Here is a 15,900-nt window from a genome sequence, read left to right as displayed (position 1 = left end):
CCAACAAAATAAACTAGATTGTCCACAGCAAACAAATCTGTCAATAATCTGTAGTATAGCAATAAAAAACATAGTCCAGCTGAAATCCACCATACAACCAAGTCATGAAAGAATAGTGCAAGCGAATTGGAGACTTTAACACAGTGGAATTTGATGTGCCTTGCATTCAACTGGGAGCACGGTTTTATCTCTGGCTGGATGTCAGCAGCCAGGTCCTTGTGACATCCTGGCACCTCGTACTGGATGCTAATAGTGGACATAGCAGGGTACTAACCTCACTATCAAATAAAAGAGAAACAGAAACTATTGCAGGCTGTATTAAAATGTAATTCATGACCTAACATTCCTCTATGACAACAGAAACAAAGCAACTCATTCCCTAAAAAAATTCTTAAAATGGAAGTCAAAACTGGCATCCAAGTACCTTATATAAAGATTCAGCACATGGGAAATAGTTTTGCAGTATCTTGATGGACTACTCAATTTGCCAAAATATCCGAAGTACCTCACTCAAATACCTAGGAGTAATTATCTAATCTTCAGGATTAAATCTTGAACCAAACAGAGAGATAACCTCTGCATTACAAAATGCCTACAAAACCATTTGAAACAGATAACAAAAATCATTATCTAAGAATGCAAAACTAAGACATTACAACACATTAATCATGTCACAAGGATTACAAAAATGGGTAATCTTAATGAATAGAGGCCGATCAAGGCACAGAAAAGCAAGAAAGAAAAATTCCAATGAAAATACGAGGGTCATTTCAAAAACCATGGCAAATATTTTATGTCTCAAAAATGGCAAAACAAATTAAAAAATTCCAAATATGCAAATGGAGGGTTGGGTTGTTGGGGGGAAGAGACCAAACAGCGAGGTCATCGGCCTCATCGGATTAGGGAAGGATGGGGAAGGAAGTCAGCTATGCCCCTTCAAAGGAACCATCCCAGCACTTGCCTGGAGCAATTTAGGGAAATCACGGAAAACCTAAATCAGGATGGCCAGACACGGGATTGAACCGTCATCCTCCCGAATGCGAGTCCAGTGTGCTACCACTGCACCACCTTGCTCGGTATGCAAATGGAAAGTTAGTTCATATGTAAATATTGTGTGTAGGAAGATGTATGAACACACACACACACTTCCATAAAGATATAGCATGAGAAAAATGATGAAACAAGTTTGATCTTTTGAAATGTGTCTTATTGTCATTTGCAACGGTATACAATAGTACAGGGCAGGAACATGAACCTGTGACATCTCAGAGTCCCTCAAAATAATCTCCCAACAAATCCGTCACACACTGCCAATGCTGTAGAAGATGCTGAATACCCATGGCCTCACCACGAGTGAATCATCGCATCTCACATGTCATTGTTGTGGCAATGTTGTCATGTTTGAAAGTGTTTTCCACACAATGGCTCTTTCAGTTTTGGTATAAGGTCATAATCACAAGGTGATAAATCTGGTGAATATGGTGGATGATCCAGTACTTCTCATCCTCATCGCTTGAGCACATTCCACACACACATTGCTGTATGTGCTCTCATGTTGTCCTGAAGAATTAATGCATTGTGTAGCCATTCAGGACATTTCTCCTGAATAGCCTGTCATAGGTTTCATTGCAGGGAAGTGCAGCAGTAGTACAGTGCATTAACAGTTTGTCCACGTGGAACAAAATGGCACAAAAACCACTCCTCTAATGTCACAAGCTATAATGACCATTAACTTCACAGAAGAGCACTGTGATGAAATTTCTGTCTGTGTGGTGAACCTGGATGACACCATTAAGGAACTGGTGTTTCAGTTCTGGCTGATAGGCTCTGGCCCAGAATTCATCCATGGTGATGATTCTTGCAAGCATATTGTCTCTCTCCTCCTCACAATGTGCTAGATCCACATGAGAAGTTTTGTAATGTTTTCACTTTTCTACTTCACATAGTGCATGAGACACCCACTTTATAGCAACTTTATGTATGTGTAGCTCATTGTGTAAAATCCTGTAGATTGTTATCTTCTCAGTACCTGTACACAAGCTCTGGATGATCTGGGTGAGCACAGCCATATGCACACTGACAGGCCGCTTGGATTGGTGCATGTCGCCCATTGCACCTCTGCCAAGCTTGACAGCATCTACCCACTGAGCAACCATTCAGTATGGTACAGCAGTATTTCCTGCCACTTTCAGAAGCTACTTGTGTCTTTATCATGCATTCATTCCATGGTGAACTGCAATCTTTACGTAAGAGCACTGTTCAAGTTGGGTAACATCCCTACTGAATAGCTGCTCAACTCACACTGTGGTCTCTTTTCATGCTTCATTCTCCTGGAAAGAACTACCATCTAGTATCACATTATGTTACTGTGGATTCTTGGGGAGACTCCTGATGCCATGGAATGCACATAGTTTGTAATGTACTAGGGTGTGTTGTTGCAACTGATGGTAAAATATGTTTGAAACGACAAAATTTGTTTCATCTTTCTTCTCATGTTACATCTTTATGGCAATATGTATGTTCATCTATCTCCCTACAAGTAATGTTTACATATGAACTAACTTTCCATCTGCATATTTCAGAAGTTTTTTATTTGTTACCATTTTCGAGACAACAAATAGTTGCCATGACTTTTGCAATGACCCTCACATTTGGCTGTGTCTGAATAGGCGAATTCAGATGTAAAGGGAATCTCAGGAATAATATCAGAATTTTGAGAAAATATCTCACACTTTCAGAAAAAGATGATTAAATACTGAAGTTACATTCTAACAATGAGTAATATCAGGCTGATCAAAGGAATCCTTAAGTCTTGCCATCACAATGAAAGGCGAGATCAATGAGCTGCTTGGAACACTGGCATTACAAGTGACACAGCACAGAATAAATCTGCATTCAAAACACTTGTTGAGGATCATAAATTTTCTGAATGAATTTTCTCTCTGCAGCCATTCAAGCATGACTCACAGCTTTGCATCTGCCAGTACATTTCTCCAATCTTCGAAAACCCACCTGCGTACCTTGCTGGACTAGCATTCCTGTAAGAAAAAATGTAGCACAGAAATGGCATGGATAGTTAACTCAGTACAGCACTTGCCCCTGAAAGGGAAAAGTTTCCCTTTTCAAATCCCAGTCCAGTACAGTTTTGATCTGCCAGGAAGTTTCAAATTAACAGACATTCTGCAGCTGAGTGGAAATTCATCCCGGCAACAATGCTCTTCTTTCAAATTCAGATACGACAGAGCTACTGGTGGGAGCAAAATTTTGAGGGAAACACGAGTCACGATCAGATAGATCAGTCATTTGAGAACTTGTCCACAAAATGCAAAGGTAGAGGTTCAAGTTCTGGTCCATCATGCAGTTTTGATCTGCCAGAAAGTTTTAATCATACGTTTGCAGACAAAGCAAAAGCTGGAACCAAAAGGACCTGGTCAGAGGAATGGAAGACAAACTTCATCAAGGACACGAAGAGGTTGTGGGAGAAGAGGATAGCAAAGTTACATAAATTCAATCATGTTTCTCATTCTGGCATAATGACGGAAACAAAAATATATGGAACATTCCTTTCTTAAATTCTTACATACTAACAAAACATTTCCATTTATCAGTTCTCATATGCTATGAATATTTACAAATGGTATTACACAATAAATGTAAACACACAAATCAACTGCACAAAAATCAAATTTCACAGTTGTTTAACCAATCTCTTTATAGTAAAATATGTTTGCCATACACACTTACTGAGCTCAAATGTCCAGAGTCGCCAATAAATACTGTGAACAAAAATATATCTCTTGTTTCTTCTTGAGGACCAATCTGTATAAAACCTTCAGCCTCACACAATTCCGGAAAATATAGTTGGGAATTTTGACATGTATATTCTGAATTAAACGATGTCTGGCTACCAGACTCTTGTAACAACGATTCACAACTCTGGAAGGAAAATAAGACATTTATGAATAACCAATTTGAAGTATCTAATAAAAAAAATGAAAAAAGCAAACTTCTTAATACAAATATATTGTTTAATTTTCAATTGTTTTATGGTTTCTGGTTTCCTTGGAGTAATAAAGCACAATTCTGAAAAAATATGGGCTCAAAATAATAGAAATCTATTTAAGAGGAGCAAAAGTAAAAGACGTCATAAGAGGAATGTTCGCCATTGTAGGTGTGTTGATGAAAATATCACATCAGTGAAAGATTTGGAAATAAAATACAAATTTAAAAAAATAAGTATCTTTAATGTTTCTTGAAAGACACTAAAATAACTTAGGGATTTGTAATTACCAATTTCCAGTTACCAATTTCTAAATATTATCTAGTAACAAATCACCAACAAAATGGCCACACTTTTTAAATTCATCATTTAACTTTTACAATCATAAGCATCTGCAAATGGACAGTGGCTGTAAAACACAAAGGGGCACTCTTTAATGATTTAAGAGAGTATCTTGTCTCAACCATACTTCTAATGTTAATCTATGGGCTGGGATGAAATTCCAAAAAAATAATGAATTATCACAAAATTGCACCCCATCTCTGCCACATAATAAATCAATCATTTCTTGCTTCCTTGACACGATGAAATATGCCGAAGTTCAACCTATACATAAAAGGGGGAGACAAGGTGAGATAGGATATTTCTGCCCAGTGGCTATACTACAAATTTTTTAAATAAAATATCTGCGCAAACAGCATGTAATCGATCAGAAAAGTGAAACAGAATTCATAAAATTATCCTGAACAATCAATATGGATTTAAGAAATGGTGAAGTACTGTGCACTACAGTGTAGCAGAATATCGGAAGTTGTCATACTGATGTTCTTACTGGCTTAGTGAATACACATAAAAAATGTTAATTAAATTAAAGCATTGATATTTTAATTGAAAGAAAAAGAATCAAACTGTACTTGTAATAAAATTCTAATGACGTAAAGAGACAGTCTATCAGCTGCTGTGTCCCTTTAAGAAGACAGTGAAAATGTTTAGAATTGAATGTTAATTTTATGTCATATTTACTTCTGAAGTAAAGAAGCTAATTTATGTTCAGACAAAAAATCATGATCTCATCTGTGATAACCGAATTTTGGTGCAATTTTCACCAACATACTGCATATTTGACTGGTCAATATCGGAATAACAAATTTTCAAGAGAACAAGTTGTAAGGCCCTGTCACTCTTTTCTTTACTAAATGTCTCTTCACGATTTTGCTGATATCAGACTATCAGGCTCAAGTATGGGAGCTTCACATAAAGATCATGCTTCATTATGAAAATAGCTTGACTATGTGTCTGATATGAAAATGTGTCTCTTTTAGGTTGCACACATACTGAAGTTATTTAATTAAAGAATGAAAAACGTCAGTCTGAAATAATAACAGTACAATTTAAATCACTTCCTTTTATTGTCTGTTTTGCATGTGACATACTTCCCTAACAATACTTACACTTATCCAGTCCCATTTAGCAATTATTGTTGTTTCACTTTCACACTGAAGTGAGCATTACTATGTTGTGTTTCCACATTAATTGAGCAGGTATTCACTGATCACAGAAAGCCTTTTGACCCTTTCGTGGGCTGTGGGAGATATACTTCCCACTAATACTATTCCTTTACTGCATTCAAGGAAATATGTGTTCCCACTCCCGAATGCTCCTGGCCCCTAGTGGAAGTCCGCTGCACTAGCTCTGGTTTCTGTTTGTTGCTAAACATAGCTTTTAGGACTGTGGGAAGTATATATCCCACCAGATAATGGTGGTCCCAGGGTTCTTGGGAAGTATGCTTACCACCAAAAGTTGTTTCTGAAAGGAGCTCTGGAAATATATATACCACAATGTCTTTTGTGGTCCTTAGGAAGCATACTTACCACAAACGTCGAGGTACTACAATGCTTCTGGAAATAAGTCTTACCACCGCTGTATTTGCCTGACATTGTGTGATAGTACACTGTACCAGGTGTATGAAAACTGCTACAACAATCAGTTTGTGTGTATCGCGGGATCACTACTGTCGTCGAAAGAGTTTGCTTCGCTTCTGAAGTATATGTCAGTGTCACTATTATCAGCTCATAGCTTTACTGTTTTCACATTGTGGTAAGTAAATTTTAATATTGGTGGCAAATATAACTGGAATATCATATTATCACTTATTGTTCGCCTCTCAATCTTTCTTTGCTTTTCGTAGCAAAAATGTCAAGGAAGCACGCCTATACTAAGAAATACACACCAGAAGAAGCATTGGAGTTGCTATTTTCACTACCTAGCGATCCTGAGGATTCTGAAATAGAATGTGATGAAGCGTCATAAGATGAATTTGCTTCAGACGTTGATCTGTGTTTGCTTCCACAACCTAATATCAATAACAGTGCAAACAATTCTTGCTCCATGGACGTCGATATTTCTAGTGACAGTACCATAAGTGCAGAAGAGCCATTGGCAGAAGAGGAATGGTCCAATGACACTGCTGTTTTCGACTTTCTTTGTGTTGATACAAAAGGAGAACCAGTTGTCAACCACCCATTGACAAAACACAGCACAGAGAGAGACTACACCCTTTCTTCATTTACCAATGAGATGCTGGAGTATGTGATTCAGCAGACAAATCTGTATGCAGAATGACAGAAACAAAAATGGCAATCTGGTCAGACTGTGAGTGAGTCAACAAATAACTGGACAAATTTATCTGTAGAGGAGTTACAGGCCTGGATTGGAATGAATATCTTCATGGGTGTGGTTGTGTTGCCAAGTGTAGTGCACTACTGGAGTTCAGAACCTGCCTTAGCTCAGCCTTACATATCGAAACCTATGACATGCAAACGTTTCAAAAAGATGTGTGAAACTATTCACATAAATGACAACAGGCTGAATCCTCCAGGAGGGCATCCAAACCACGATAAACTTCACAAGGTCAGACCTCTTATAACCTTCCTGAACAACACAATTCGTAAGCCATACACTGCTAGTAAGGTATTAGCTGTGGATGAAAGCATGATACCTTTCAAGGGATGGTCTTCGCTCAAGCAGTATATGCCTCTCAAGCCAGTAAAACGAGGATACAAGGTATGGTGTTTAGCAGATTCAAAGGCTGGCTATGTCATAAAATATGACATTTACACAGGAAAATCAAATGACGGATGTACAGAAAATTCCCTGGGAGAGCATGTGGTCATTAGCCTCACCCAAGACCTGAAATACAGTAACAGTTTAGTAGCATTTGACAACTACTTCACCACAGTGAATCTAATGCAAATGCTTTGAACAATGGAATCTACTCCATAGGGACTGTCAGAGCAAACCGGAAAGGGCTTCCTTCAATGATGAAAGATAAATGTACCTTGAAAAGAGGAGAATTTCAGTTTCAATTCAAACGTGGCATTGCAGCTATCAAATGGATGGACAACAAACCTGTCACTATTTTGAAAACTTCAGACAATCCTAGAGATACCACACTTGTCTCAAGAAAGAATAAGGATGGCACAACCAACATGGTTACGTGTCCCACAGCTGTGGCAACATACAATACCATAATGGGAGGTGTAGATCACTTTGATGAACTTAGAGAACGTTATGCAATAGGTCGACGTTCTCTTAAGTGGTGGCATCCGATTCTCTATTTCCTATTAGACATGGCAGTTGTAAATGCCTTTATATTGTACAAAACTAATAAAGGACATGAGGGATATGATGATCAATTGAACTTTCGATTATGACTCGCAAAACAATTGATAGACTGCTACGTCCAGTAACCATTCTAACCAAGAAGAACACCGTACCAGATCATGTTCAACTGGCAAAAGTAGGCGATCATATGCCTGTTTTAGAAACAACCAACAGACGGTGCCGAAAGTGTTCAACAAAAGCTTGCGACAAGAGAACAAAATATGTATGTTGCTCCTGCAACGTACCTCTGTGTATTGAACTATGCTTCCGTCAGTTTCACAGAAAATAAAAAGAAAATGTAACAATCATTTGAACATTTTGTTGAAAAAGAATTATTACTTGTAAATTTGTAATGTAAATGTTTTTGAAATAAAGTAAAATAAAAAGAAATCACCGCCTTCTTAAAATTTTTTTACACGTAATGCCAACATGTTACAGCTTATAAAATGGAAATGGGATATCTTCTTCCCACCAAAGTGTAAAGCTCGCAAGAGGGAAATCGGTTTACCACTGAAAATGTAAGGTTTAAAAAAGTGCTGTGTGATATACTTACCACCATAATTTTTAGACCTAAATCACAAAAATAAAATTATCAAAAAATAAAATATAATAAATTGATCAAAATTCTAATTCGATGCAAAAAAAATTAGCTTCGCTGAGTCACCACAAAAAATGCGCCCGTTAAAGGGTTAATTTATGTTCTGGTGTCAATATGTGTCTCTACGACAATTATAAATTCTCAAACATAAAACTGTATCAACTTTTCTCCATGACAATTACTGATATTTCTACATGACACTGTACCAACCACAAATCTTAACGAATACAGAATGCCTTTCCCCGAAATACTTTTCTTCTACTAACTGACATAACACTTTTTAACTATTAATTCCACTGTCTATCAAATTCTGCACATTACTGATTAGTGGTGACATGTGATCACTCCTCACAGTAGCCCATTGCTGACTCTTCTCCCTCCAAAAGTCAGCAATTATTAAGGAGTACAATATCAATACATTATGACATCAAAGAACTCCTTACAAGGTGAATGAATTATTTTTCCAGTCACGTCTCTTTCTCATACAACAGATATCCAGGTTTATTAAAAAAATCTTTCATTACTGTAGTTCAAAGCTGTCATGTGGCCTACACTCTGGTTCAATGAAATTAGAGCATGATTAAACTAAAGTCAACTACCCTAACATAGTTCTTCCGACCAGAAGCATAACACAGCACTTGGTGACATGCTCACAGGACAGCGGAGAGACTAAAAGAGATAGGTGAATCCACTGAAGAGGGCTCAACTGAGCTGATGGAGAGTGGGTGCACAAGAGTATCGTGCCACTGCCAATAACTTTGGAAAGATATGAGGATGAGTGGAGCTGATACTGCTGTTCCAAGGACAAGTGGACCTGGACACTGTTATTCCAAGACCAGCCAGCTGATTACGTGTGCTGCTGACGACCACGATGCAGATGCCAATGAAAGATCACAGATGGTTTGACAGCTGTGTGCAGTTTTCTGTCTGGGGGGGGGGGGGGGGGGGGGAGGAGGGTGGCAGTCTACATCATGTTCAAACCCACAGTCTACAATTAAATTTATCCAGTGAATTCAATTCTCATTCACAATCATCAAAGAACTGTGCAGTGTGGTGTGTCAGTGATCGAAATGGCTGAGAAAGACAATCAGACGTCTACAAAAGGGTAACATATTAATAAGTTTATTTACAATATTTACACTTAAATATTGAAATATATGTAACTTTAATAGGTGTGAGTTCTTCTTGGTGCTGAGTTATATAAAGGAGAGTAATGTTCTTGACAGAGACAAACTAATGCTACCCAGTAGTCTCTAAGTGCTAGTAACACTTCATAGCGCTGAAATACATCGACACATTTTCTGACTGTTGTATTTCATACTATGGTTAATAATAGTATGAAGAGTCACTGAATCTGGGTCAAAACTCTGAGTGTGGCTGTTCAAAAAATCAGAGTTGCAGGCAGTGATGTCTTGTGAATTCAGTACCCTCTGGTGGCACATATATGTGGCGCCCCCCACAGGAGACAGCGAGCAATGAAAGAGCGAGCTTGCTGGTGGAAGGTGTACATACACTGTCTCCCTTATAGCTGCATGCCATCAAAGAAGATGATGATACCATTCTATACTGAAAACTGCATCTCCTGCCTATCACCAATCACCGCACCAACATTGCGTCCATTCATTGCATAGTGGGATTGTCAACGATGACGAGGGGGAGGTTTGTGTCTGTGCTGTGGTGTTGCTGATGGGGTTGGCTGTGGCGTTGTGGCGAATGGTGTCAATCAACCTGCATCCCAACTTTCATATTGCTAACCACCATGAACATTTCCCAAAAAACAGAAGGTAGGACATCCATTCAATGGCACAGGTGGTTACAGCATTGATACTGAACTGAGACTGCAGGAAGGCTCGTTATCTGTGACTGCCATCACTACAAACAGCAAAGGGTGCAGCAGTGGCTGCAGCAATGTCTGTGGAGGTAGCACTAGCTGCATAGACAGGCAGGGATCAATCATGACAGAGCCATCGGAAGACCCATGTACCCTGATCAGGAACCAGCAAAGGTTGCTTCATAGCAGCAGGCTGGATTGGAGGCAGGGTGTCTGAAAAATTAAAACCTACGTCAGGATCACTACAATCACAGAAACAATGTAGGCTTTGGTGCCAATGATGGGTGCCCAATGCACTGTCAATAATGTATGAGCACAGCTAAATCTCCGGGTGATGACCCCAGACTCTCAGTTGTGAAGCTTGTTATGGACATTACAGAAAATTTTGTCCTTCACGCAGAAGTTCATTGGAAGTTAATGGCAAAGGTGAAAGAGAAACAGCAGAGTGTGGTGGCAATGAACATCTGCAGCCATGTCTACATGATTAATCTTGAATGAACATCTGCAGCCATGTCTACACGATTAATCTTCAATTCACACCCTGACAGAGGGTTCATTGAAACATCCTACAAAAGTTATGATGGGGAAGCATTGTGAGCAGGCATAATGCAATAGGAGTAACACTGACTGTCAATACTTGCCATATGCTTCCATACTTCCTGTCTCTTTTTCTCTTTTGATTGTTTGTCCCATCAGTAACCTCAGTAACCATTTCCCTTTGGTCTTTTAGCTCCCTTCCAGCCGGCCGGAGTGGCCGAGCGGTTCTAGGCGCTATAGTCTGGAACCGCGTGACCACTACGGTCGCAAGTTCAAATCCTGCCTCAGGCACGGATGTGTGTGATATCCTCAGGTTAGTTAGGTTTAAGTAGTTCTAAGTTCTAGGGGACTGATGACCTCAGCAGTTAAGTCCCATAGTGCTCAGATCCATTTGAACCATTTCCTCAGAAAAAACAACAAAGCATCATCCCTCGAGTTCAAAGCATGACGTTTGGACATCAGGGCATTCAAAGTGTGAAAGAAATGTTCAACTTCACTGTTCAATTGAGGAGAGAATAATATCATTAGGATATGTTGAATTCCATTTTGTTAGCAAAATTGTGGAAATTCCAGAGAAGAAAACTGCAGACTATTGTCCGAAACCATTGCCTGTGACAATCTTCTAGACACAAGACAGAACTGAGTGCTCCGATAGCGATAGTGCTAGTGCTAGCACTAGATGCCAAATGCACTGGAATGACAAAAGGATGTTTGTTTAATGCACTGACTATAATGAGCCCTCTTACATTCCAGAAAGGATCAGCAAAATCAACATGAATATTAAAAAGAAAAAATAATTCTTGGTGCAGCACTGGCTAGTTATTACGGCAGTCATATCTTCTATCTGTTTATCTAGTCTGAGATACGAACAATGCTGGCACACTAGCTGCTTCATTCTAATGATTCCCCAATACCCTCTATGTAATAGTTTCAGCATATGTTGTTGCACAAATGCGAGAATTGGGTCTCATGTTTGTTCATTACGAGAATGCAATAAAATTACCTCATTCTGAAGAGAAAGGCTGTTGCAAAGAGCTTGGTATTTGTTAACTAATGCATCTGAGATTGATTTCTGATTATGAGTCTACCTCATCCAAATGAAGTGCTTGAGCAAGTGATGGACCATGTTCAGAAGCAAAAAAATGGGTCAAATGGCTCTGAGCACTATGGGACTCAACTGCTGAGGTCATTAGTCCCCTAGAACTTAGAACTAGTTAAACCTAACTAACCTAAGGACATCACAAACATCCATGCCCAAGGCAGGATTCGAACCTGCGACCGTAGCGGTCTTGCAGTTCCAGACTGCAGCGTCTTTAACCGCACGGCCACTTCGGCCGGCTGTTCAGTAGCCTGTGCAATCTGCCAAGGATCAATAGGAAAAGCTTTCAGTGCTTGTGAAACAGAATGAGGAATCTGAAGACAAGAAATGTCTGATGTGTCAAAATTAGAATCATTTCCCATAGGCAAATGAGACAGAATGTCTGTGTTTGCACTGCTGTGCCATAGGGCAATAAAAACACTTTCATACTGATAATTGGAAAGATGTAGTGACCAACATGGTAGCCTCTGTGCTGTATGATCAGGAACATCATTTGCTGGACAAAAATCAGCACTCATCAGCTTATGATCAGTCACAAGAAAATATTTTCTACCATGCAGATATTGAGGAAATTTTGTGACAGCATAAATTGTGACTAAAGCTTCCTTTTCCAGCTGACTGTAGTTGACTTGGGCCTTGTTCAGTGTCTTAAGACACGAATGCTACAAGGTGTTCCATATTGCCAACCTATTGAGACAAAACTTCCTCTATTCCCTGTAATGAGGCATCATCTACAAGCACTTCTAGTTTTACTTGGTGTTTAGACCATACAGTGTTTCAAGTAAATATTAGTTCATTTAGGCAGATATCATTTGACCCTGGCATTCATAAAATGCACTGGACGTACAGATCACAGATGGAGCAGTTCTTTGCTACTTTATTCGTAGGGGCTCTGGTTTTAAGTAACTTGCGCATTAATGTTTTGTTCGTACCATAGTGTTTCAGCAATGTTACAGTTATCTGCATATATTATTGTCATGACTAATTTGCACTTTTTTCTAATTTTTCAAGGTTTCGACCTACTATCATCTTGCTCTTTTTTTTATACATTACTTGTTTCATGCTAGTACCCATTACTACAAATACTTTATTCTTTTCATTTGCATTTTCTTTTAGCTCTTTCTGTAACTGAGTGGCACATTTTGATTATGAAGTCTCCCCAGTATTGAAGGTTTTGCACTGATATGTCTTCTCTGTAGTCTTCAAATTTACATGATTTAAATCGGAACTATCGTGTGTTTTCTTCTGTATGGTGAACACAGATTCTTTCAGTCTTTAGACTTCTGCATTTAAGAATCAGTTATCCTTGACCATAGTATCAAATTTGTCTTTTAAGTATCTCATCAAGCAACTGAGAAAAATTTCACTTGCATAGGACTGTAGACGTAATTCTTTTTCGTGGCAATTATGACACAACCAAATGTTTTGGCTTGGGATGGTGTGGGTACAACTGCAAAGGTGTATCCTTTGCATTGTAGACACATTACACCTTTTGCAATTTGGTTTTTGCAATAGCAGTGGTTGAAGTTTACTATTTCTGGCAAAAGCAGAAATACTGGCAAGAGACGTTGTGAACCACACACTGTCATCAGAGTGACATACATCTGAGAGACATATGTAGAAATTAATTATGAAAGTATGGAGCAATGAATGTGTACTGTAAAATGACGCTGAACAGCTTGTTATTTCACTAAATTCAGATAGTGGGTCTCACGGGCACACAAGTTGACTGCGGAAGTGAGTCTGATATGAAGACCTTGGCTGTAAACTAAGGTAAGGCACAGATGATGACAAGAAACAGAGTTATTGCTTGTAAAATATGGTATATGATGATTAGATATTAATATTAGTTGATAATTCCACAATAAACTGATAAAAGGCACCCCAATTTTAACTGCCATTACCAAGGGAGACAGTAGTAGTAATGTGCATAGTGTTTGTCCAGGAAAATCATTTTGAGAGATTATTTGCACAAATGTGAGGAAGATGTGATAACTCCAATTCACATAAACATCCTGAATATGTTTATGAATGCAAATGCACTTCAAAAGTTGTTGCTAATCAGGTAATTGCAAATAATTATTTAAGCAAGCAAACAACGTAAAGTTTCATCCCTTGCCTTTATTCATGTGAATCTACATAACAGTGTAATGGCAGAAATGCTAAGGGCCATCCTTAACATTGTTTACATGGTGTTGTAAGGTAACAATAAAATTAATGTTATAGTGTGATGAATCGCAGAGAAATTTTTGCAGTAACTTTGCTTTATTCTCACATGAATTGTTACTGAAAATCTTAGTATTGTAAACTGAAACAATTATGAACTTTTGTATTTATTTTGTGAAGCTTCTCAGTAGTGTTTTGTTAACTCACTCAGCATGTAAACAGTGGTAAGTCACTGCTAACCCACGTTAACTGCACCCAGTTCACCAGTAAACAATGTTATGTGGACACTATGTATTTTTAAGATTTAATTTTTGGGTGCTCTTTAAAATTTTAAAAATATATTAGTACTTCAAAATATATCTGAAAACAATGTCTTATCTGAATAACAAAATTACAATGGGTGAACTTGAAATACCTTACTTATGAGATTTCATTGACATTTTACTGTGTAATTTCTCAAAACAACCAACACATCCTTTACCATTGTTTACAGCAGAGATTTTTATACAGCAAGTATCCACGAGTGTGTTTTACCAAATACCACTTGTGTTCATATCTAACAATTTTTTTCTATTAAATTGAATAATTACTTACTTTGCAACATTTATTATGTATGGCTGAACACTCATCTTATTGCTACCATACATCTTCCAAAGTGCAATTAAGTCGCATGTCCCCATGCAACTAAAGTGATGCTACAACAAATGGTATGATGGCTCAAACTATGGCAGCACCCTGAGTTGCCATTTCAAAATGCTGTATTAATAATTACAGTGGCATAGCTTTCAATATGGCTTCAACGGAAATCATATGAGTGAGAATGAATATCGCTGTGCAGGTTATGGCAGTAAAGCTCTATCAAAGGAATGCACAAGAGACATAAAAAATATAAATGTTGGGTTCAAATGTGGGTAACATATGGGTATGAAATACACTGATCCGCACAGAGATTCATGTATATCCTGTAGCAAATTTTAAGCTACCAAGCTTTATGAAAACTAGTAAAAATTGAATTTCACTTATTAAGTCTGTCACTAAGCACGTAGTATCAATTACAGTTGGTGTTTAGACTTTCATGTCCAACAACATGATTAATTACATGGAGGTCTTATCCATGGACTAGGTCATATGAAACTAGTATACATTCAACACATAAACTTGATATGGTGTGCTCATAAAAGAAATGGCAGAATTTTTAGCTGTCAGCAAGAGAATATCAACTTCTGTTAATTTACAAACCATTATTTTGTTGCCATGACTGCTGGTTGTTATGTCACATGACTAACTCACAAGTTTATGTATCTGTAGCAAGTACAGTAAGGATAAATAAATGGTTTTCCCAGCTCTCACAGTTTATCTCACTTGCATCTTCATCTACATGAGTTTTCTGCAACTCATACTTAAGTGTTTGGAAAACCATTTTCAGGTTATTTCTCTACCATTCCAGGCTTCAATAGCATGTGAGAAAAATCTTCTACGGGTATTAATAATTTTCTATTACAGAAGGGAGAAACAGTGCAAAGCATTTCCGAAAAATATAATTTACTCTGCATGCACGAAATGAGCTTTACAGTATCATCAATATGCATAGTAGTTCCTGTAGCATGCACCACCACTCGCCCCAATACCAACGAAGCCAGCAACAATGACACCAGTTGGCCAAATGGGCACCGCTCCCCACCACTAACATCTAATTCTCACAAAGTAACTTTATTCAAACCTTGGAGACGTTGTTGTACAGGTCTTGCTCAAGCACAGTGCATCCCCTTTTTTGTAATTTGGTTTAGCAAGACTGTGAGGGAAAAGCAAACAAGCTTGGTGCTACACTCAATACGCCACATGGAGAGTGTTGTAGAACCTGTTCACTGCCAGGAAAAGTACTATCGCCAAGACTATCATCTATGAGAATAGTAACTTGCAACTGTAACAAATCCTTAAATATTCTGTACAACTGAGGATGTATGGGTGCGGGGTGTTAAAAAGAAAAGATATGAAACAAGACTGTC

At 38.2% G+C, this 15,900-nt stretch overlaps 1 protein-coding gene across 1 annotated transcript in view; it reads right to left on the bottom strand.

The window, feature by feature from the left end:
* The window catches only part of LOC124619879 (centrosomal protein of 120 kDa-like), a 191,579-nt gene that overhangs the window by 98,255 nt on the left and 77,424 nt on the right, over window positions 1-15,900 (bottom strand). The window contains exon 6 of the mRNA XM_047146505.1: window positions 3,745-3,936. Coding sequence (XP_047002461.1) covers window positions 3,745-3,936 — 192 coding nt within the window. The remainder of the gene's footprint in view (window positions 1-3,744; window positions 3,937-15,900) is intronic.

This window comes from Schistocerca americana, chromosome 6 (assembly GCF_021461395.2).
Source record: "Schistocerca americana isolate TAMUIC-IGC-003095 chromosome 6, iqSchAmer2.1, whole genome shotgun sequence".
In the NCBI taxonomy this organism is placed as follows: Eukaryota; Metazoa; Arthropoda; class Insecta; order Orthoptera; family Acrididae; genus Schistocerca; species Schistocerca americana.
Note: the sequence above shows the minus strand (reverse complement) of the source record. Positions and strands in the feature narration are given on the sequence as shown.